General features: G+C 46.1%; 1 protein-coding gene across 7 annotated transcripts in view; it reads left to right on the top strand.

The window, feature by feature from the left end:
• plppr1 (phospholipid phosphatase related 1) overlaps positions 1-22,737 on the top strand; it is a 122,975-nt gene that overhangs the window by 61,079 nt on the left and 39,159 nt on the right. For 6 of the 7 annotated variants that reach the window (XR_013580599.1, XM_078570889.1, XM_078570864.1 and 3 more), the window contains one exon: positions 3,844-4,032. The exons of the other annotated variant lie outside the window; for it this stretch is intronic. Coding sequence is in view for 5 of the 6 variants with exons in the window: in XM_078570871.1 (XP_078426997.1) it covers positions 3,844-4,032 (189 nt within the window). In the remaining variant the exon portion in view is untranslated. The remainder of the gene's footprint in view (positions 1-3,843; positions 4,033-22,737) is intronic. 7 annotated transcript variants of the gene reach the window in all.

Below are 22,737 nucleotides of genomic sequence, written 5' to 3'. Positions count from 1 at the left end.
TCATGAACCGGTGGGCAGAAGGGAGTGGTGGTGCCTTTAAACTGGGGAAGATTGGAGGGGTTGAGCAAGTACGAACTGCAGTGTATTAGAGAAAGAAAGTATCCCTGTAGAGGGAATGCGGTGTCTTTGTGGAACGAGGCAGAGAGTGATTGTTTAGGTAGTTTTTGGGAAGCAATGGATCAGTTGGTCTGTTGAAATCCCAAACGGTACTTACTAGTCCACAATTAAAGTTGTAACATTTGTGAAAAAAGTGTGATCAACATTGGGCTACTTTTAAGGCATAAACTCAAAGCTTTCAGTTTGGAGCTTGTCTGAAGATCTCAAGAGCAATGCAGTTAGTTGGGGGATGGGGGAGGAAAGCAAAGGGGTTGGCAGCATTTAAATGAAGTGTGAACAATTCTAAATTTAATTGGAATGACCCTGCAGTTGATAAGGTTAGCTTCAAGTACAGTCTATTAGCCACTAGGCATCTTTAAAAAAATGAATGTGAATTAATACCTTTTTCTCGCAGTAATAGATTAGCTGATATTTTTGGGAAGAGAAAGTTACATTAGATATGAGGAGTTAACTCCTAATTGATAGAAAGAGTATTTTCGAAAATATTGAGAAAGTGTTCCTTATGGTTGAGGAAATTCCATGCGCACATTCATTCAAGACTCCTCAATGCTGAAAAACTCACCAAATTATTGAAAATAAAATCTAAAATGTTCTTGTGTCTTCGACACTTGTACTCCTTTTAAGGGCTTTCATTTCATGTGGGTAGTTTATTCTGTCCAAAGAAGTGAAGCAATGTTGGGTATGTTGGCAGTATAAATGACAAACTGCTGCACTTTCAGTGTAAGTACTTGTTATTGCAGGTCATGGTCTTATATTTAGGGCCGTTTTACATTCAAAACCTTGGTCAGAATTTTATGGTTCCCACACTGATGGGTTCGCTGATGTAGAGGGGGTGGGGCGGCTTTCCTGCCACTTGCTTGCTCATGACTTGTTTGCAATTTTGTACAGGGTGGGTGAGGCCTGCCCACCCTCGCCAAAATTGAGGCCTTAGGTGGCCAATTAGGAGGCTGTTGGAAGGAGTTCGGGGCAGGAGGGAATCCCGGCAGGTCACCCTGCTCAGGCCTCGGGGGTGAAGTGGGGGATGCCCGCCCTCAAGGGCCCCCTTTCCACATCAGGTGCCCCATCCAAGGTCTGCTTCCTGTGGGTGCACACTGCCGACCCCTGGCCTTTCCATCGTGGAAAATCCTACCATCCAATAAATTCTCCCCTTTATTACAATTTGTAGGCTAGCTTCTGCTAGTTATCCAGGTTGGTGCATGGGAAGGTTTGATAGAACCGCAGTTATGGGCAGGCGTTAAGTTTTGGATTCAGCTGGTTCTGTGCTGCAGTTGGTCAAAGTGACTCTACAACACTGCGACACTGCACCGCACAGACAGAGAGTACTTAAGATATCAACAAAAAACTACTGCGGATGCTGGAAATCCAAAACAAAACAAAAATAGAATTACCTGGAAAAACTCAGCAGGTCTGGCAGCATCGGCGGAGAAGAAAAGAGTTGACGACTGAGGACTCGAAACGTCAACTCTTTTCTTCTCCGCCGATGCTGCCAGACCTGCTGAGTTTTTCCAGGTAATTCTGTTTTTGTTTTGTACTTAAGATATCCTTCAGTCAATCTCCCATTGTTTTACTTTTGGTAAGTAGGATGATCTGTTGTTTTATGATAACAGGGAGGGTTACACCTTTAAGTGAACAATGTATTACTCTGTTGTTAAGCTTCTTCCCCCATAAACAGATCTGTTTTATATTGAGGTTCTAAATCTAACTAATGTCAGACAGAAGTCGATTGGTGTTTGGTGAGGAAAGTTTGATGATTGGAGGTTTCTAAGGGTGGGATTTTACCGGCCCACGCCTACCGCCTTTTGGTTGGCCCCCCGCATCCCCAATGGCGGGTCCCACCGTGTCAGGGCTGGAAAATCCCGGCCTAAGTTCCTGCACTCAAGCTAGAAGAAGCAACACAAAATGCCTGCCTTCTTCCTCTTATAGAAGTTTAACCCTTTAAAGGGTCCCTATTTGTACGTTGACAGGTAGAAAGATGAGATGCACTGAGACATTTGTTCTTTTTTAATCCTTGAGCAAAGTTTCAGAGAAAAGATAAGATGTTATCTGATTGTCAGGACCGAACTGTATAGGAGGGAGAAAGGAATAGAAGGATATGTTGATAAGTTGACATGAAGTAAGGTGGAATGAGGCACATGTGGAGTATAAACACCAGCATAGGCCAGTCAGGCCAAATGACCTGTTTCTGTTCTATACATTCTATAAATTGGAAGTTATCAGCAGCTAAGTCCCCAGCTGGGAGCGAAAGTGAGATCCTGTGTAGAGCAGGACCCTGGGGCAACATTTTCCCAGATGAGAGGCCGCCATTGGGGGTCACGGTCCTCAATCGTCCTCTCCTCCCAGAGCTGCTGGCCCAATCAGAGCGTCAGCAGCTCAGAGGCCTTGGCAGCTCCTTCGCTCGTGGTGACCAGTGTCAAGCTGCAGGATGAGGAAGAGGATGCCTCCATGTCAAGGCACCCCCGAAGACAAGATAAGTTTCTTTGATAACCGTATCAGGGCACTGTGTCAAGGCAAGACAGGGAAGCCTTGGCGACTGAGGGAAAGGTGGGGGGGAGGAGTTAAGATGGCATATGCCAGGGGAGGTGCCTTAGCCATAGGGGTGATTATTGTCACCAAGGGGCTCCGCTGCAGGCCTTGGAGCACCCATTGAGGAGGGTCCCCTCCCCCAAACTAATTGGGAAGCCATGAAGGTTTACCTGGCGGACTCCCCTTGCGGTGGAGGGCCCCTTGGATACTGGCAAAATGCCAGCCGGGGAGAGGGGGGTAGCTTTTAATCGGACATTTTTGTGGCACAGTTGCCCTAGCTTCCAGCCCATCTCCCCAGGGCTGGTAAAATCCAACCTTATGTAATTCTGCGAGGTGCTGCAACTCCATTTGAAAAAAATATTCTCAAGAAAGAAATTACAAAATGAGACTTGTCATTTTGCCCCTTAACACTGCTCAAAAACACAAAGAGAAACATATTGCCAAAGTCTTTCACCTTGAACCCATCAGGACAAATGCGTAATGTCAAATTTGCAACATCCATTGCAATACGGCTCCTTTACTCAACATTTTAAGTTCTGTACTGCCAGCGACCGTTTGGAATAACACTGATAACAGCCTAGTAAAATTTTATTCAGCAAAGATTCATGTTTCATGAACACGGTTGCTGCAGAGTTTGTAAAATTCAAAATTCCCGGACCTGTGGCTTTGAGGTTTTGATGCTGGCTTTTCACCTGTAGACGAGGTTGTTTTCGGCGCTGGTACTTTGGGAGTGTACTGCAGCTGGTCTACAAAGACAGACAATTTAATTAGCCCAGCAAATGCCAAGTGCTGGATTCGCAAGCTTTCCAGCACTTCAACAGCCTTAATATCTCCGGAAACAGATGGGCTGACAAAAATAGAGCTGATTTTGATGTTTAACTTCAGGACATGATGCTTTTGCCATCAACATTGATCACTTAATGATTAGTGACACTCGTATTCCCTTTGATAAAGTTGAGACTGAAAGCACCAGTTCTCTCGTGTACCAGACACTGGCCCCTAGTTCCAAATGAAACATTTATTAGTGATATCTGCCAAAGGACTTACATAACGGGAGGATCAAAGGGGAGTGCACATTGCTCAGTGGCAGAAGTTGGGTTGCTGGAGGGAGCATGCACTCTGGGACCACCTGATCTCAGGCACCATAAGCAGCTTCTGTAGTAATGACCACACATCTCTATGTTAACTATGCTGTATTTTCAGCTTGTCATAATGGCTGGGACTGTACTGCTCGCCTATTACTTTGAGTGCACAGACACCTTCGAGGTGCATATCCAGGGGTTCTTCTGCCAAGACGGTGACTTAATGAAGCCGTACCCAGGACCAGAAGAAGACAGCTTCATTTCCCCGCTCGTCCTGTACTGTGTGCTGGCCGCAACTCCAACCATCATTGTAAGTAAACCAGCCAAACTGCATGCTGCTCTTCATCTCTGTTGTGAATGCTTATCCATCTCGATCTATCATTTCTCTGTCAAATTCTGCCAGTGTTTCACTTGCTCTCCCTCACTCCTCTTTCCCTTTTCCTTTTCAAATCCAATTTGTGCAGTTGTGTCTCCATCACTCACTTCCCCTCTGTTTTTTTTTCATCTCTCACTCCATTCAATAGATCCAAGACAGAGAGAGAATGTTATACCTTTTGCAACCTCGGTGCGTACACATCATTTAAACAAAAAATAAGTTATTTACAAGACTGCAGTGCATGGGAGTAATTTGCTCCCTATCTATTCAAAATTAGAAATTATGGCACTGTTAATAAATATTACAATTTATAAAGGCATTTTTCCATTGCCAGTTCCACGCCTAGTGCTGCTAATGCTTTGCCTCGTTTAATCATCAGTAGTCAGACATCAGTCGCTGATAGTCAAACCACAGCTCTCTTAAGCTTCATAAAATCATTGCTGCTTCATTGGAAGCCTGTAATGAAGATCCACTTGCAATCTGTGGCATGGGATGTACACGCATTCTACATCCATTCCAGTCATATGAGAACCATTTAACATTCAGGTAGTTTTGATGTGTGTGTGGTTTGTGTGTGTGGTGTGTTGTGTGTGTGTGTGTGTGGTGTGTGTGTGTGTGGTGTGTGTGGTTTGTGTGTGTGTGTGGTGTGTGTGTGTGTGGTTTGTGTGTGTGTGGTGTGTTGTGTGTGTGTGTGGTTTGTGTGTGTGGTTTGTGTGTGTGTGTGGTGTGTGTGTGTGTGGTTTGTGTGTGTGTGGTGTGTTGAGTGTGTGTGTGGTTTGTGTGTGTGTGTGTGTGTGTGTGTGGTTTGTGTGTGTGGTTTGTGTGTGTGTGTGGTGTGTGTGTGTGTGGTTTGTGTGTGTGTGGTGTGTTGAGTGTGTGTGTGGTTTGTGTGTGTGTGTGTGTGTGTGTGTGTGGTTTGTGTGTGTGGTTTGTGTGTGTGTGTGTGGTTTGTGTGTGTGTGGTGTGTTGAGTGTGTGTGTGGTTTGTGTGTGTGGTTTGTGTGTGTGTGTGTTGTGTGTGTGTGTGGTTTGTGTGTGTGTGGTGTGTTGAGTGTGTGTGGTTTGTGTCTGTGTGTGTGGTTTGTGTCTGTGTGTGTGGTTTGTGTGTGTGTGGTGGTTTGTGTGTGTGCATGGTGTGTTGAGTGTGTGTACGGTTTGTGTGTGGGGTTTGTGTGTGAGTGTGTGTGTGGTTTGTGTCCGTGTGTGTGGTGTGTTGAGTGTGTGTGGGGTTTGTGTGTGTGTGTGTGGTGTGTTGAGTGTGTGTGGGGTTTGTGTGTGTGTGTGGTGTGTGGGGTTTGTGTGTGTGTGTGTGGTGTGTTGAGTGTGTGTGTGGTTTGTGTCTGTGTGTGGGGTTTGTGTGTGGGGTTTGTGTGTGTGTATGTGTGATGGTTTGTGTGTGTGGTGTGTGGGGTTTGTGTGTGTGTGTGTGTGGTGTGTTGAGTGTGTGTGGGGTTTGTGTGTGGGGTTTGTGTGTGTGTGTGTGGTGTGTTGAGTGTGTGTGGGGTTTGTGTGTGGGGTTTGTGTGTGTGTGTGTGGTGTGTTGAGTATGTGTGGGGTTTGTGTGTGTGTGTGGTGTGTGGGGTTTGTGTGTGTGTGTGTGTGTGGTGTGTTGAGTGTGTGTGGGGTTTGTGTGTGTGTGTGGTGTGTTGAGTGTGTGTGTGATTTGTGTCTGTGTGTGTGGTTTGTGTGTGTGTATGTGTGATGGTTTGTGTGTGCGGTGTGTTGAGTGTGTGTGGGGTTTGTGTGTGTGTGTTTGTGATTGATTGATTCATTTTCTCTCAAGGGATTTCAGGAATTTACCATAATTTAATTTGAGAGAACAGCTTTTTAAAGATAGCTTTTATTTTCCATTCTCACACACGCTCGATTATTTTAAGCCTCCTCCACTGTCATTCATATGTTTAAACCTTATCTATTTTAACCAGAAAGGTTCCAGCTAAAGTACTATAATTTGGTGATATCTGTCATCTTTCACACATTCCTGCTTGCTGCAGTATCCACCTTTGCTACACATAAGATTATTATATATTATGATGGACACATTTTAAGCAAAATAATTGAAGCACTTGATGTAGATTTGCAGAAATTTGTTAGCAAATTGTATTCAGTCCCAGAATAGCACTGATACATTTTCAGGGAGCTTTTGTGACTTTATTGTAACTTTAAACCATTTTGTTTCTGTAAGCTAGAACTCCTTTCAAACTCCTGTTTTACAGCTCTTGCTAACTGTTTTGCCGTTTTGGGTTGGAAAAGTCAGGATCTGCAGAAATAGTAATTAACATTCTGCTGCGAGCTCCTGGTTACTGAATACTTCAGCAAATGCACCTTTCAAAATATGGAACTTTTCTGTATTTCACGTGAGGTTTTCTGTTCGTTTTGAAGGCTAAGACGGATGTATCAGAAAATACTGGACCAACCAAAGACCATTTCAGAGTACAGTCCCCACCTCTTCTTTGAGAATTGGCTCATATAACCTCTTTCCAAAATGGAGCCAAAAGGCATTTAGCACAAAGGACTCACAGCAGTGCTAGGAGTTCCAGGGGCCAGGAGGTGAATCGGGGTTAGGGCTTATTGACAAGTGCGCCGCCGCCTTCTGAAGGGCAATTGGCAACAGGCAATAAATGCTGGCCTCGTCAACGATGCCCACATCCCACGAACAAATAATACTAAATCGCGCTTGAAAGTACCCAAAACACTCACAGAATCTTTACAGTGCAGAAGGAGGCCATTTGGCCCATTGAGTCTGCACTGGCTCTCTGAACGAGCATTCCACCTAGCCCCACTCCCCTGCCTTATCCCCGTAGCTTGCACATTCTTGCTTTTCAGATAGCCATCCAATTTTCTTTTGGATGCGTCGATCGGATCTGCCCCCACCACCCTCTCAGAAAGCTTGTTCCAGATTCCAACCACCCTCTGGGCAAAAAAAAAAAAATTTCCCCCGCATCACTTTTACCCCTTTTGCTAATTATTTTGAATCTGTGCCCTTTAACTCTTGATGCTCTCTTGAGTGGAAACAGGTTTTCACTATTTACCCTGTCCATACCCCTCAGGATCTTGAATACCTCTATCAAGTCTTCTCTCAGCCTTCTTTTCTCCAAGGAGAACAGTCCCAAACTCTCCAATCTATCCTCATAGATCTATTTTCATCGTACCGAATTTCTCTACTACTCTCTCCTTTACTGTAACATTTACAACATCCCGGTCTTTAGTAAAGGCAGGTGCAAAGTACTCACATAGTGCCACTGCCCTGTGGCCACTGCCCTGTGGCCACTGCCCTGTGCCTCCACGACACAACCTCATGTTTGGTCCTTAACTGACTCCATTATTTATGGGCAGAATTTTCTGCCTGTCGGGTGGGTGGGCCCGATCCAATCTCCGGCGGGTGGGGAGCCAATTAAGGCCCGCCCAGCGTGATGTCCGCCAGGAAGCGCTATGTGCTTCCTGTGTGGGAGGGGGGGATTCCCTAATGAAAGAGCATGAAAGAGCGCACATCTCCCTGGGGCTAAGTGCTGCCTCAGGGAGATCGCTTACATTTTGAAAAATATGAAAAATAGAAAAAAAAATATTCCCTAACATGTCCCCCTCATGAGATAATGTCACATGAGATGGGACATGTTCATAATTTACATAATAATTTTATTAAACTTTTTAAAACCCGACATGAAACCTCATCCCGCTGCTGCATGAGGTTTCATGTTTTTTCTATTCCCCGCCGGGGCTCCTGGCCTGCCCACCAACCTTAAGGTTGGATGGGCAGGTCCTTTAATTGTTTTAATGATCTTGTCAATGGCCTCAATTGGCCATTGACAGGTCGGCGGGCCCACAACTGATTTTGCTGCACCCCCGCCTTCCTGAAAATTTAAATGGGGCGCAGTGACGCCAGGGGTTCTGTCCAATGTCATCCTGCGTCATTTTATGCATCGGCGAGTGGGTCCCGCCCCCTGCTCGCCGATGGCAAAATTCTGCCCTATGTGTTTAAAGGAGACTTTTGTGTTCCCTTTTATCTGTTGTTGTCTTGCTAATCTATTCATTTTCTCCTTATTTTCTAAGAATTTAAGCACCTGACATGTATCGGAATATCCTCTTATGCTATTTTAAAATGCGTCAGTAACTGTCGGAACAATATTGCCCAAGTGGTATCAGATATTCACTTCACGGCACATTGGGTGCAGAAAGGCCCTGCAGATCTTAAAAGCTCAGCTGGCTTCCTTCCTTTATCCTTTCTGAAGAAACTGACTCATGGGGGCAGCATCTTCCGGTTGGTGAGTGGAGGGGGTGGGGCCTGCTCACCAACGCGTAAAATGACGCGGGGTGACGTCAGGCGTGCGTCCCAACATCACCCCGCGTCAGTTAGATTTTGCTGCGCGCCCACCAAGCTGTCAACGGCCACTTATGGCTTTTAAAATGCTAATTAAGCGAATTAATGGAGCTGCCCGTCCAATCTTAAGGCCGGCGGGCAGGCCGGGAGCCCAGGCGGCCTTCAGGAAAAAAACACAAAACCGCATCCGCGGGCGGGATGAGATTTCGCGAGGGATTTAAAATGTTTAAAAAGTGTTGAAATAAAAAGAAATTGACAAGTCCCAGCTCACGTGACATTGTCACATGAGGGGACATGTCGGGAACTTTTTTTGTACACTTCCAAAAATTTTTACAAATTCCACCGATCTCCCTGAGGCAGCACTTTACCTCAGGGAGATCAGTGTGTTCTTTCACGCGCACAGGCACAAAAGAGTGCACCCCGGGCTCAGGGATTTCCCCCCACCCCCACCCCCTCCCCCCCGCACAGGGAGCGCACAGCGCTTCCGAGCAAACGTCACACAGGGCAGGCCTTAATTGGCCCGCCCGCATAAAATGGCGGCGATTGGGGGCGCCGATCAGGAACCCGCTCGCCCGCACCTGCTCCCAGATATCACCCCTCCCACCACCACCCGATGGGGGGAAAATGTTGCCCATGATTTGACAATCACTCAGATGCGAGAAGCTCTCCCCTTTTGCACAAGTTATAATTTAATCTGTAGGCACACGGATAAACTGAGGGGAAGGAATGCAAAAACAGTCTAATCCTGTCTTTGCCCGATGCCTTTAGGTAACTTTTCAGAGGATCCGCTCGATATGATTTAAGTGGCGCCTTTGCAATTGATGCCAATGGCAACGGCGAATGGTGGATGCATTCCCCTTATAGGCAGCCGTCGGGGATAAGCGGAGACTGTGTGAGGGGCCGGAGCCTTCATTCTTTGATAAGACTTTTCTCTTTACTTTTGGAGGTACATAAATTGTGAGTGGGGTGCTGAGGGTATTCCCCAAGACGCTCAGCGAGGAACTGAACTGCTCCACCTCTCGCTGAGATCCCCGTGCTTTATACCTGCTGCGATAGTCAGGGATGACAACTCAAGGTCGGATGTAAAAGCAAAATACTGCGGGTGCTGGAAATCCAAAATAAAAACAGAAAGTGCTGGAAATACTCAGCAGGTCTGGCGGCATCTGTGGGGGGAGAAACAGAGTTAACGTTGCAAGTTGAATGTGACTCTTCTTCGGACCCGAAGGAAGGTAGAAATGTGATGGGTTTTATACTGTTGAAAGGGGGGCAAGGAAGAACAAAAGGAAAGGTTCAGGATAACGTGGAGGGCGGGGAGAGTTTAAGTGACAAACATGTCGTAGAATGTGAGGCAATGGGAACGGTAATAGTTGTATTAAAGAAACAAATTATTTGTCCAGAGTGAGTGTCAATGGCAGAATAATGGACGGCATGGTCCGAAAGCAAAACCACGGAAAACAAGATTCACATTGACACATGACAAAAAAGCAGAATAAAATGGGGGAGAGAAAGACTGTGCCGGTTTATTTGGTGATGCCTGTCCTCTGTCCTTTATTGCCTTTTGTTGCTGTCAACCACCACTGCAACATTTCTGTGACTGACCCACATTAACATCAAATAGAAGCACAGAGCTGTTTTGCTATTAGTCATTGTCTTCCCTGTGGGGGAAGGAATTTGCTGGATCATTAGCATTTCCATCAAATAGATGTTGGATCACTTCATGTATAATTTTGCATAATGCATTATTTTGATTACAGTCCAGAAATATTGCAACGCTTAATTAAATATTAATCTGTGTTTAAATATGTGATTAGGGCTTCATAGCTTATTATAAAAGGAGGGGGGGTCATCCAAAATTCACACAATCCCCAAACTGCTCGAGTGTTCAAGGCACATATTGTTATTTCGGTATCATTTTGTTTTAATTTTGCACATCAATTCTTTCAGTGTCAGGCAATGAGATATTAGATGGGACAGAGAGGAAGAAAGCTATGATATCAGGAAGAATTTACTGCCATGAACCATGAATTGTTTACTGTTTGTCCTTCTGAACTCCATCGTATGCTTTACAGGTTGAGAAGCTAGGCCTAAAGATTCAGGAGTGTCTATTTTTGGGTACACCCCCACCATTCACATCCCCATTGGTAATAGGATCCAAATGAAGCTGAGTCCAAGGCACAGAGCTTTTCTTTATTGAGATAGTTTGTTGACTTGTTCAGTCTTACAGCTCTCCTCCCACACAACCCAGTGTCCCAGTCATCCCCTATTTATAGACTCTTTTGAAAACAAAATCAATAAATGAAACTAAAGATCAATGAGGGGTGACAGCCCCTGGTGGAGCACTGTAACCAAAACAAAAACGTGAAATGAAACTTACAAAACCAAATCAAAGTGTCACTTCCAGGGGTGATGATGCACCCCAGCTCCCGCGGTGCCCACTGATCGCGGAAGGCATCCCTTATTTATATGTGCTCAAAGACAATTAATACACATCATCTGCTTCTCTTAACCTTAATGAAATTGACATGACATTAACACCCACTATCCCCACATAGATGAAGAGGTCCAAGGACCCCCAGATATTGTGCCTCAGATCTCACTAGCACGAGGCTAGCATCGTGAAAGGAAGAGGTTAGAAGATTGGGCCTCTGTTAACACACAACAGGGGCCCTAGAGTAGTCATTAGGCCTTGCATTTACTGGGGTTACGGAGATTACAGAGAGGGAGGGACATGGAGGGATTTAAAAGTGAGCTGTTGCTGGACCACCAGCTAATGTAGATCAGGGAGCACAGGGATGAATGGGATTTGATGTGAGCTAGGAAATTGGGAGTAGACTTTTGTACGAGCTCACATTTACAGAGGGTGCCAGGTGGGAGAGCATTGGAATAGTGAAGTCTAGTTCTTCAAAAACAAAATGTAGAATTGTTTTCAATGCTATACATTGCATGGGATATGGTCAATGGATAATATGTTGTTGTAGCACACAGGTTGATTAAGTTGTATTTGGGGTGAATTTCTGGGTGTATTGAGGTAAAAGACTTTGATTCATGAGGCTGGCGGGGCCAAAGAGTGTTCCGACACATGGTTCTGGATTAGGAGACAAGATGACCCAAAGTCCTGACATTGGGAGAATCTGGTATTTAGACAATTCTGGTGTTCTGTTCAAAGAAAAAGCCAATGGAGACTCCAAAAAAGGAGATTAAGCTATGAAGCTTTCCTAATAGACCCAGCGACACAAGATGAGTCTGTGCTGTTTTGAAATTCTGGGCAGAATTTCCAGATCCCGAGGTCAGGGATGGAGGCAGACAGGCACCCGAAATACTGGTGCATTGGCCGGCCTGCTGCTTTCCCAAAACAATTCCTGGTGCCAGCCCTTTTAAGGGAGGCGAGTTCGGGGCCCGGCAAGGCTGCCCACCTGCTACGAGTTGGTCAGACAATTAACAATCTTGTTAGGGGCGGTTAAACAAGGCCGACTGTGATTTCCCAGTCAGCCTCCAGTTTGCCGATGCAACGGGGGATGCAGGGTGCAAACCACCTAGCGACAGGTTGTGGGGAAGTGGGGAGGAAACCAGAACTCCAGGCAGGCCCACAGACTCCCCCTGCCTAGAGCAATACAACCAAAGGCCGCCCTACATTAAAGGCTCTACATAAATGCAAGTTGTCATTTGGATAGAGAAAACAGAATGAGTTAATACAATCTCCCAGTTTTTCTATATATGGGAGCTAATGGAGACGTCTGTTAGCATCAGGGGAAGAACTGTAGAGCCTTGTGGACATCTGCGCCCACCACCTCCCACCCCCCAATTCCCTTTGCTTCACCCTTGGCGCCATGGTCTTTAGCTATCTAAGACGACACCTGATACCACGCTGTGGCAGAGCTGCAATGTTGCAGGGGCTGTATTTTGAATAAGACTCTAAACGGAGGCCTCCTCCCCCCTGTCAGGCGAATGCAAAAGCTCCCGTGGTACTAATCAAGGAAGAGCGGGAGACATCTCCCAGGTTCCTGGCTAAAATTTATCCTTCATCATTAAACATCATCAAAACAGATTATCTGGTCACTTACAAAAACAGAATTACCTGGAAAAACTCAGCAGGTCTGGCAGCATCAGTGGAGAAGAAATCAGTTAACGTTTCGAGCCTTCACGGCCCTTCGGCAGAACTGAAGCATAGTTAGGAGAGGGGTGAAATATAAGCTGGTTTAAGGTGGGGGGGGGAGGGGAGAGAGAAGTTGAGGGTGTGGTGATTGTGGAGATAAGCAAGCAGTGATAGGAGCAGATAATCAAAAGATGTCACAGACAAAAGGATCAAAGAGGTGTTGAAGGTGTTGATATTTGTCTAAGAAAATGTGCTAATTAAGACTGGAAGACAGGACATTCAAAGTACAGCTCTAGTGGGGGTGGGGTGGAAAAGACTAACAAGGTTTTAGTTTTAGATTTAAAAATAATGGAAATAGATGGGGAAAGAAGAATCTATATAAATTATTGAAAAAAAAAAGGGGGGGTGGAGGGGGAAGAAACGGGGTGGGGATGGTGGGAGGGAGTTTAAGATCTAAAGTTGTTGAATTCAATATTCAGCCCGGAAGGCTGTAAAGTGCCTAGTCGGAAGATGAGGTGCTGTTCCTCCAGTTTGCGTTGGGCTTCACTGGAACAATGCAGCAAGCCAAGGACAGACATATGGGCAAGAGAACAGGGTGGAGTGTTAAAATGGCAAGCGACAGGGAGGTTTGGGTCTTTCTTGCGGACAGACCGCAGGTGTTCCGCAAAACGGTCGCCCAGTTTGCGTTTGGTCTCTCCAATGTAGAGGAGACCGCATTGGGAGCAACGAATGCAGTAGACTAAGTTAGGGGAAATGCAAGTGAAATGCTGCTTCACTTGAAAGGAGTGTTTGGGCCCTTGGACGGTGAGGAGAGAGGAAGTGAAGGGGCAGGTGTTGCATCTTCTGCGTGGGCATGGGGAGGTGCCATAGGTGGAGGTTGAGGAGTAGGGGGTGATGGAGGAGTGGACCAAGGTGTCCCGGAGGGAACGATCCCTACGGAATGCCGTCGGGGGGGTGAAGGGAAGATGTGTTTGGTGGTGGCATCATGCTGGAGTTGGCGGAAATGGCGGAGGATGATCCTTTGAATGCGGAGGCTGGTGGGGTGATAAGTGAGGACAAGGGGGACCCTATCATGTTTCTGGGAAGGAGGAGAAGGCGTGAGGGAGGATGCGCGGGATATGGGCCGGACACGGTTGAGGGCCCTGTCAACGACCGTGGATGGAAAACCTCGGTTAAGGAAGAAGGAGGACATGTCAGAGGAGCTGTTTTTGAAGGTAGCGTCATCAGAACAGATGCGACGGAGGCGAAGGAACTGAGAGAATGGGATGGAGTCTTTACAGGAAGCGGGGTGTGAGGAGCTGTAGTCGAGGTAGCTGTGGGAGTCGGTAGGCTTGTAATGGATATTGGTGGACAGTCTATCATCAGAAATTGAGACAGAGAGGTCAAGGAAGGGAAGAGAAGTGTCAGAGATGGACCATGTGAAAATGATGGAGGGGTGGAGATTGGAAGCAAAATTAATAAATTTTTCCAAGTCCCGACGAGAGCATGAAGCAGCACCGAAGTAATCATCGATGTACCGGAGAAAGAGTTGTGGGAGGGGGCCGGAGTAGGACTGGAACAAGGAATGTTCCACATACCCCATAAAGAGACAGGCATAGCTGGGGCCCATGCGGGTACCCATAGCCACACCTTTTATTTGGAGGAAGTGAGAGGAGTTAAAGGAGAAATTGTTCAGTGTGAGAACAAGTTCAGCCAGACGGAGGAGAGTAGTGGTGGATGGGAATTGTTGGGGCCTCTGTTCAAGGAAGAAGCTAAGGGCCCTCAGACCATCCTGGTGGGGGATGGAGGTGTAGAGGGATTGGACATCCATGGTGAAGAGGAAGCGGTTGGGGCCAGGGAACTGGAAATTGTTGATGTGACGTAAGGTGTCAGAGGAATCATGGATGTAGGTGGGAAGGGACTGGACAAGGGGAGAGAGAAGGGAGTCAAGATAACGAGAAATGAGTTCCGTGGGGCAGGAACAGGCTGACACGATCGGTCTGCCAGGACAGTTCTGTTTGTGGATTTTGGGTAGGAGGTAGAAGCGGGCCGTCCGAGGTTGGGCGACTATCAAGTTGGAAGCTGTGGGAGGAAGATCTCCAGAGGAGATGAGGTCAGTGACAGAATGAACATCTATCTACAGCTGGTCATTTACCCTGTTGTCTCGTGGGAGCTTATGGCTGCACTTCCTGCAATACAACAGTGACTACACTTCAAAAGTACTTAATTGACAAGGAAGTGCTTTGGGATGTCTTGACTTCATGAAAGGCGCTATGTGAATGCGAGTCCTTTCTTAAAGCATTTAAGTGTAAATATTCTGCTTGTGTGAATGAATGGACAGAAAACCATGGACTAGAGTTGCATGACTTCCTCATTACATAACTGTAGTGATTGTAGGTATAACCTTTCCTACCGCCTTTAGGGGTCACGTGATTGTACTGACGAGCGAGCCCTAAAGTGCAGGTCATCAGGAGGGCGGAGTTTTCTAGTTGTGCTCCTGGTTCAAGCATGTAGCTTCTATAAGAGGTCTGTAATAAAGTTATCTGTTTCAAATAAGAAACCTGTGCGGTACATCAAGTTAATTTACAATAATCAATAATCAATTTACATTATTAGCGAGTTTCCCCACATATTCAGTCTTTAATAGCTATAGATTATTAAAATTGCCAAATATGAAACGTTATTTTTAACACACTCTCTCTCTCCCTATATATATATATATAAAACCAAAAGCCATGCTTAACTAAATTCTAGTTAAAATAAACAATCTGCTTTCCTTTCTAACCAGCAATAAAGAACCCAACTTGACACCTGTTACTCTTTCAACGTGCTGTTTCTGTGAGAGTTTATAACACAAAAGCACAATTAGAATATATTTACATAAATTAATCGCTTGCTTAAAATGGAAGCTTTGAGAATTCAATCCCCAGACTGGAGGAACTTTAACCTTTAACACGGGGTGGGGTGTAGAATGGGGCAATATCCTATTGAAAGATTTATTGTGTGTCTAATGGGCAGGTGAACCGTTCACGCCCCTACTTGGACAAGGGGTCATGAGGAGAAAGCTCCTCGCTCCGAGAATGGGAATTCTCTTCAGAAACAGCTGTAGATAGATGTTCAGTTATTGAGGTACATTCAAGGCAGAGATTGATAGATTTTTGGGCTCTGGGGGAATCGAGGGATCTGGCAATAGGGCAGGCAAGCGGAATGGAGGCTTATCAGCCTTTAGTAAATGGAAGAGCAGTCTTGAGGGGTCATACGGTCTACTCTTGGCCCTGTGTTTATTGGGGCGTAACTTGCAACTAGTGTCGGAAAGTGCTGGGCCCGCGGGAATTACAAGAAATAAATGCATGCTTACCTGGCCTTGAAAATTACACCGACCCTTCTGTTCGCCAGAGAGCTGCTTGGAGCCTGCATTGAAAAACCCCTCGCAGGCCCCGGGGAAGTGCAGCTCCAGCAGATTCAGGAGGTCTGGCCCCCTTTTTAATGGGAAGTAGGGGGTGTGGCATGGTGGGGTCATCTAGGTTTGGTCTGGGCCTTTGCAATAGTTCACCAGAAGTTAGAAGCGGTTTTAATTCTTCTAACTTTTTCTGGGTAGCTATTGGTGTATCCCTGGAGGAACCATCCGAAGTTTGCGATTTAAACCGCATTTTCGGATGGTTCCCAGAGCAGCGCAATTGTCCAGAGGAAGTGTGCGCTTCCAGGCAATTGCCGTGCAAACCCTTACCTGGGAACTTCCCAGAGGGATTCCCCAGCGCATCTTTGGGGCATCCCCCAAATCCAACACTGGGGAGCTTGGACGTTGCAGCCCATGATGTTCTTATGCCAAAGTGGAATTCTTCTCCCATAAACTCCCAAGATTTTCCGTGAAGAGGGTACATACACCTCTTGCCTTTGACTCCCATTGACATACAGATCATGCACAGGGAAAACTCTGCAAACTCTGCACACTCAGTTGGCATTTCATAATTGTTAAGAAGTAAATTGTTCAGTTGGAGTCCAGGCTTTGGAGCTGTAAGAGGACACAGAGGACTATTTAATGGACGGATTTAATTGTGCTGGCATGAAATATCTAATATTAATTTTAAAAAAGAAAACTTTTTGTCAGTCGTATTTTGGGAGTCGGTGACTTGGTGCTGAGAGGGGGAAAAGGATCAAAACTTTTCGGATGAAGTTGACAAATGTGCTATACAGCACCACCCAGTGGCCAATATTTGGAGCTGCAGGCAGACTCAAAGCAAGGAATGTAGGGCAGAATTTTGTCCTTGGCGTGTGGGACTGGCGGGGGTGGCCGGGAAGCCGACAGCCGCCCGCGATCGGCAGCGCTCCGGGTTTTTACACGGGTGAGCCAATTAAGGCCCGCCCAGCGTGACACGCGAGCGGCAGCGCTGAGTGCTGCCTGTGTGAGCGGGGGTTGGGGGGAGGGCGAGCAGGCCTAGCATAAACTTCCCTCGCGTGTGCTGACTAATCTCCCTGAGGCACAGAGTCGCCTCAGGGAGATGAAGAGTACATTGAAAAAAATTATTAAAGAGCAAAAAAATTTAATGCAATATGTCCCCTCAGGTGACTCTGTCACGCGAGCAGGGACCTGTTTGTAATTAAAAATTAAGGTTTTTATTTGATTTTGGAAACCTCATCCACGGGCGGGATGAGGTTTCCAAAAAAAATGCAAAGGCCGCTTGGCCTTTTTGCCTGCCCGGCAACCGTTAGGTTGAACAGGCAGCGGAAAACTCAGCACAATTGGTGACTTAATGGCCTTTTAATTGTCAGCAGGAGGCGCTGCTGGCTCAGTTGCGCCCCCACTAACCGAGCTATTGCGCGACTGCGCGTTGACGTTGGCATGCTCGGCCAACGTCACCGTGCGTCATTTCACGCTCGGTCGGGTCAGGCACGCGCCCACCCACCATGCTAAAAACTCTGGCCATAGGAACAGGAGGAGGCCATTCAGCCCTTGAGTCTGTTCGGCCATTCAATTAGGTCATGGCCTAATTACATACAAGCACACACCCAAGTTGCCATGCAGGCATAGGCCATTCAGCCCACCTGGTCTGTGTTTGGATTTACTCTCAGATTACACGAGCAAATAGTTCTAATAACATTAACCCTCTGTTCCCATATTTAATCAATCCCTTTTTCTTTATTCCACCAATCTACTTTAATCTTGAATGTTGACGTAGTTTCTGCTTTCTCCACTGACCCAGGAGGTGAATCCCATAGCTTTACAACTCTCGTGTGAAGTTACACCTTCCATCTGGTCTAAATCTCTTCCATTTGATCTTGTATCTATTGCCTCTTGTTCTAACCCGCTCAACTGCTGGAAACAGTTTGCTTCTATCTACCCTGTCTCCTGTTTGTTAATTTTAAACGCTTCTTGTCATGCTGCTCTGTAATCTGCATTGTTATAATGAAAAACACCTCATTTTCCTGCCCTATCTTTATTTGTTAAGCTTTTCATGCAGTATCACTTGAAGCAGGGCCTATCACGTTCAGCATTCACTTTTGGGCCTCCGACTGCTGGCAATGTGCCCATCCCTGGGGCGAAGAGGCTGATGCCATTTCAAGGCTCTGTTCACGCTGATTGAAAATTGGCCTCGCTGTGTATGGGGTGCTCCTGACAAAAAATATTCCTGAATTCCCTATCTCTGTAACTTCCTCCAGCCCGACAACCCATCGAGATTTAATGTTCCTGAATTCCCTATCTCAGTAACCTCCTACAGCAAGACAACCCACTCAGATTTAATGTTCCCGAATTCCCTATCTCAGTGACCTCCTACACCCAGACAACTCACCGAGATTTAATGTTCCTGAATTCCCTATCTCTGTAACCTCCTACAGCCTGACAACCCACCCGGATTTCTACGCTCCTCCAACTCTTGACCTTTTGTGTATTCCCGGTTTCCTTCTCCCCCCGCATTAGCGGCCATGTCTTTGGCTGTTTAGGCCCTAAGCTCTGATGTCTCCTCTCTACCTCTCACTGTCTTCCTTTAAGACACTCCTTAAAACCTTACTTCTTCGACCAGCTATTCGTCAGCTGCTCTGATATCTCCTTCTGCGGCTCAATGTCAATTTTTTTGCCCGATAACACTCCGCCATTCAACAAAATGCCTTGGGGACATTTTGCCATATTGAAGGTGCTATATAAATGCAAGTTGTTTCTGTTGTGTATTGGTAAGTTAGAATGAGGCCACTGACAACAATGCAGAGAAAACGCTGACAAGGTAAAGCAGAAAGGTACAAGAGAAAGAAGTGATGCACCTGAACCTGTCCATCTGAAGAACAGGGAGATGATTAATGGAAAGCAGGATAAAATCTGTTTAGCAAGCCAATTAGATATTGCACTTGCAATACAGTTTGCAACTTTACATATTTATATCAAATTGACATTTTTAAAAAATATTGCTCTTTGTACCTGCACAAATTAAAAAATCAGAGCTCTGTAGAAAAATTGTAACGTGGATTCTTTGTAAACAGCAGAAGATATTGCAAGAAATACATTCTGTGAAACTAGGCACATTTTCTATGTCCATATTCATTTTCCTCAGACTTGCACTTTACCTATAAAACTTTGGGAGTCATGTTCAACAGAGGCACTCTCCTCTGGACCAAGTCTCAGTAGAGCCATTCAACAAATGCCTTGAAATGATGCTCCCAACCTTCAGTATAACTGCCAACTGACTCCATGGAGGTTTGGTACTTTCCTGCCAAGGTATGGAAGAGGACTTCCAGATTGACAGGACTATGTGCAGCCATTCAGCTAGACTGCACCATGACAACTATGTGCAATGATAGCACACAATGTCTGTGTGCTGCTCAAATCAGCAGGTCAGAGGGTGGGAATTCAGTGGCGAGTAACTCATTTCCTGTCTCCCCAAAGCCTGTCCAGCACCTACAAGGCACAAAGTCCAGAGTGTGATTGAATACTCTACATTTGGCTGAATGTGTGCAGCTCCAACAACATTTGAGAAGCCCAACACCATCCAGGACAAAGCATTCCACTTCATTGGCGCCCCATCCATCACCTTAAACATTCACTCCCTCCACCACTGATGCACAGTGACAGCAGTGTGTACTATCTATAAGGTGCACTGCAGGAACTCACCAAGGCTCCTTCGACAGCACCTTCCAAATCCCCTACCACCCAGGACAAGGGCCCAGGAACACCACCACTTACAAGTTCCCCTCCGAGTCACAAACCATCCTGACTTGGAAATATATCACAGTTTCTTCACTGTCACTGGGTCAAATCCTGGCACTCCTTCCCTAACAGTGCTGTGGGTGTACCTACACCATATGGGCTGCAGCGGTTCAAGAAGGCAGCTCACCACCACCTTCTCAAGAGCAACTAGAGATGGGCCATAAATACTGCAGAGATATCCAAGGATGGGGAGGAATCGTTTACCAGAGTCATAGGTCAGAGGTGTCATTTGGGCCTTACTGGCTCGGGATCCGCTGCGGGAGTTTCGGCGGGATGGACGATCCCGGAGGCAGGTGGGGCCGGAAAATCCCGCCTCTGGGTAAATTTCAATTCAATGCTGTGTCGGGTGGAGGGGGAAAGCCTGATTGGAAGAGCTCAATCATGGAGTTATGGGAAAGATGGGCAGGTATTGAGCGGGGGGAGGTGACAACACATTCAAGGACTTTGGCGAGAAAATGGAGGTCAGCATTGGGGCGGTAGTTCAAGGATAGAGAACGAGTGACGCTCACAACCAGGAACAAATTGCAATGAGTGATTGATCCCCTCCCCCCCCCCCACCCCACCGCCACCACCTCCCCAAGCCGTGCATCCTCCTCATTTCTGTTTTTATTCAACGCATCAGGCTCTAACTCAGTGCTCAAGGATTATGATGGGGCAGATGATGGGATGCCATCTGCGAATGGTTGCCAAAATCAAACCCATCACTCGCTAGGAATAAACATCAATCTTTCGACCAGACTGAGTTTCCACCCCTTTGTCAGAAGGTGTCTAAGATGCCCGAGTTGTTTAAGACCTTGTCTAAGGTGAACTGACACGCATCATCTTGTGTACATGGGCTGAGGGGTGGATTGGTTTCATAAGGTAACCAATTTTTGGAAGATTCCTTGAGATTGGGCACATGGAAAAATCCATAAATGGAATGGTAGATTGCAGCACCCAGTAAGAGCCAGCGGCAAGGGTAAAAACGTCCTATCACACGGCAGAGGATCCGATAGGGGGTTCAAGAGAAACCTCTTTTCCCTGGGAGTAGAGAGAATGTGAAACTTGCTACCGCATGGAGCAGTTGAGGCAATTGGTGTCGATACGTTTAAGGAGAAGGTAGGTAAGTACATGAGGGAGAAAGGAATAGAAGGATATGCTGATAGGGGTTGGTTGAAGAGGGCTAGGGAGGAGGCTCATGTGGAGCCTAAACACCAGCATCATTCAGTTGGGCCAAATGGCCTGTTTCTGTGCATTCTGTTTAATTCTACTTGTGACAACTTAATTTCAGGTTTTCATGAAATGGCGAGTGAAATCATTCCCTCAGTTTATAAGAAGTCACTACCTCATGTAAAGTCCAATGTGTGTATTTATAATGGTGACTTGTATGATGAAGATACTTCACCAGATTAATTGTCCATTGATAAGGAGACTTACTCAACTCATTTGAAAATGCCTTTGACAAACCATGCTTCTGTAAGCACTGAGTTGCTGCTTCAGTAATTTACTAATTAATTGAATGCCCATTAAGCTTGACAGCTTCAAATCATCAAGACCCAAGTGTTGAAAATGGGCGAAGGAAATGTTCTTGTTCCAATGGGACAATGTGCTCCACATCACTTTGAAATAAACTCCCTCCAGGTCGAATTGATTAAGACACATTGCTCCTCACGCGAGATAGATCAAACCCATTGAAATGAGTCTCACATTGTTACCAAGCAAACACACAGGCTAGGATTTTCTGCTCCTGCCTGCCGCCAGGATCATGCGTCTCTCTCTGAACGTCAATGGACTTTTGGTTGACCTGCCGTATTACCCGCAGCGGAGCCGGAGATCCCCGGCCACACTGTCAATTTTTTATTAAACAGGATTTCCAGCACAGAGAGAGGCCATTCAGCTTGAATGGTCTATATTGGTGTTGATAGTCCATTAGAGCTTCTTCCGCTCTACATCATCTCTGTTCTGATGAACGGTCATCGACCTGAAAGGTTAACTCTGTGACTCTCTCCACAGCCGTGGCCAGACCTGCTGGGCATTTCCAACATTTTCTGTTTCCGTTTCACATTTCCAGCATCCACGGTATTTTGCTCTCGTGCTCCTTCATCTCACCCTGTAGGGCCTTAGCTGAGAGACTGGCCAGACACCTCGGAGTTTTGGCATCTGATCCAACCCAGATTGATGGGATGAAGGTTTTAGTGGAAGTGATTTTGTTCTAAAGGCGTCCCTGAGTGCAGTTACTAGGAGGTGAGTGAGCTCTAGATTCTTACCCTTCGTATTACCAGCCCAAACTATGTCAACAGAGGAGGCAGGAGAAGAATCACACCCAAAATAGCCAGCTAGAGGCAGAAATGTATGGCATAAGGAGTAGGAAATAGAAGATTGTTTGATGGATGAGAATCCATAACTCACCCACCCCTGGCATTCCGTCTCAATTTAACCTGCCTAGACAACATGAAGCTTTACTGAAGAAAATCTCCCTCATTTTATCTTGACATGATATCATTTATTGTACACTATAAGCTTGTTACTACTATGCAAAGGCCAGAGCTCGGCTGTAGAGAAACCAAAGAAATTTGGAGTTGAAACTTGGACTTTTGGCTGAGCCGCCAAATTTCCCACGGTGAGTCCCACCATGACAGGGCCGGATCATTAAAGGTCTTGGTATCATATTTAGTTATTCTTTCATGGGATGCAGGTGTCACCAGCAAGGTCGGCATTTGTTGCCCATTGATGATTTCCCTTGAACTGAATGGCTTCTGAGGCTATTTTGGAATCAAGCACATTGCTGTGGGTCTGGAGTCACATGTAGGCCAGACCAGGTAAGGATGGCAGATCCCCCTCCCTAAAGGGCATTTGTGAACAGGACGTGTTTATGTAACAATTATTTCACAGTCATCATTTCTGAGACTAGCTTTCAATACCAAATTTCTTCTATTAATTAATTGAATTTAAGTTTGACCTGCTGCGGTGGTGGGAGTTGAACCCATGGCCCCAGGGCTTTAGCTTCTGGATTACTAGTCCAGTGACATTACCACCACACCACCATAATTATAAATATACAACCTGGCTACCCTGA

Source organism: Cetorhinus maximus, chromosome 2 (assembly GCF_964194155.1).
Source record: "Cetorhinus maximus chromosome 2, sCetMax3.hap1.1, whole genome shotgun sequence".
NCBI lineage: Eukaryota > Metazoa > Chordata > Chondrichthyes > Lamniformes > Cetorhinidae > Cetorhinus > Cetorhinus maximus.
The sequence above is the reverse complement of the archived record's forward strand: the minus strand, read 5'-3'. Positions and strand labels throughout refer to the sequence as shown.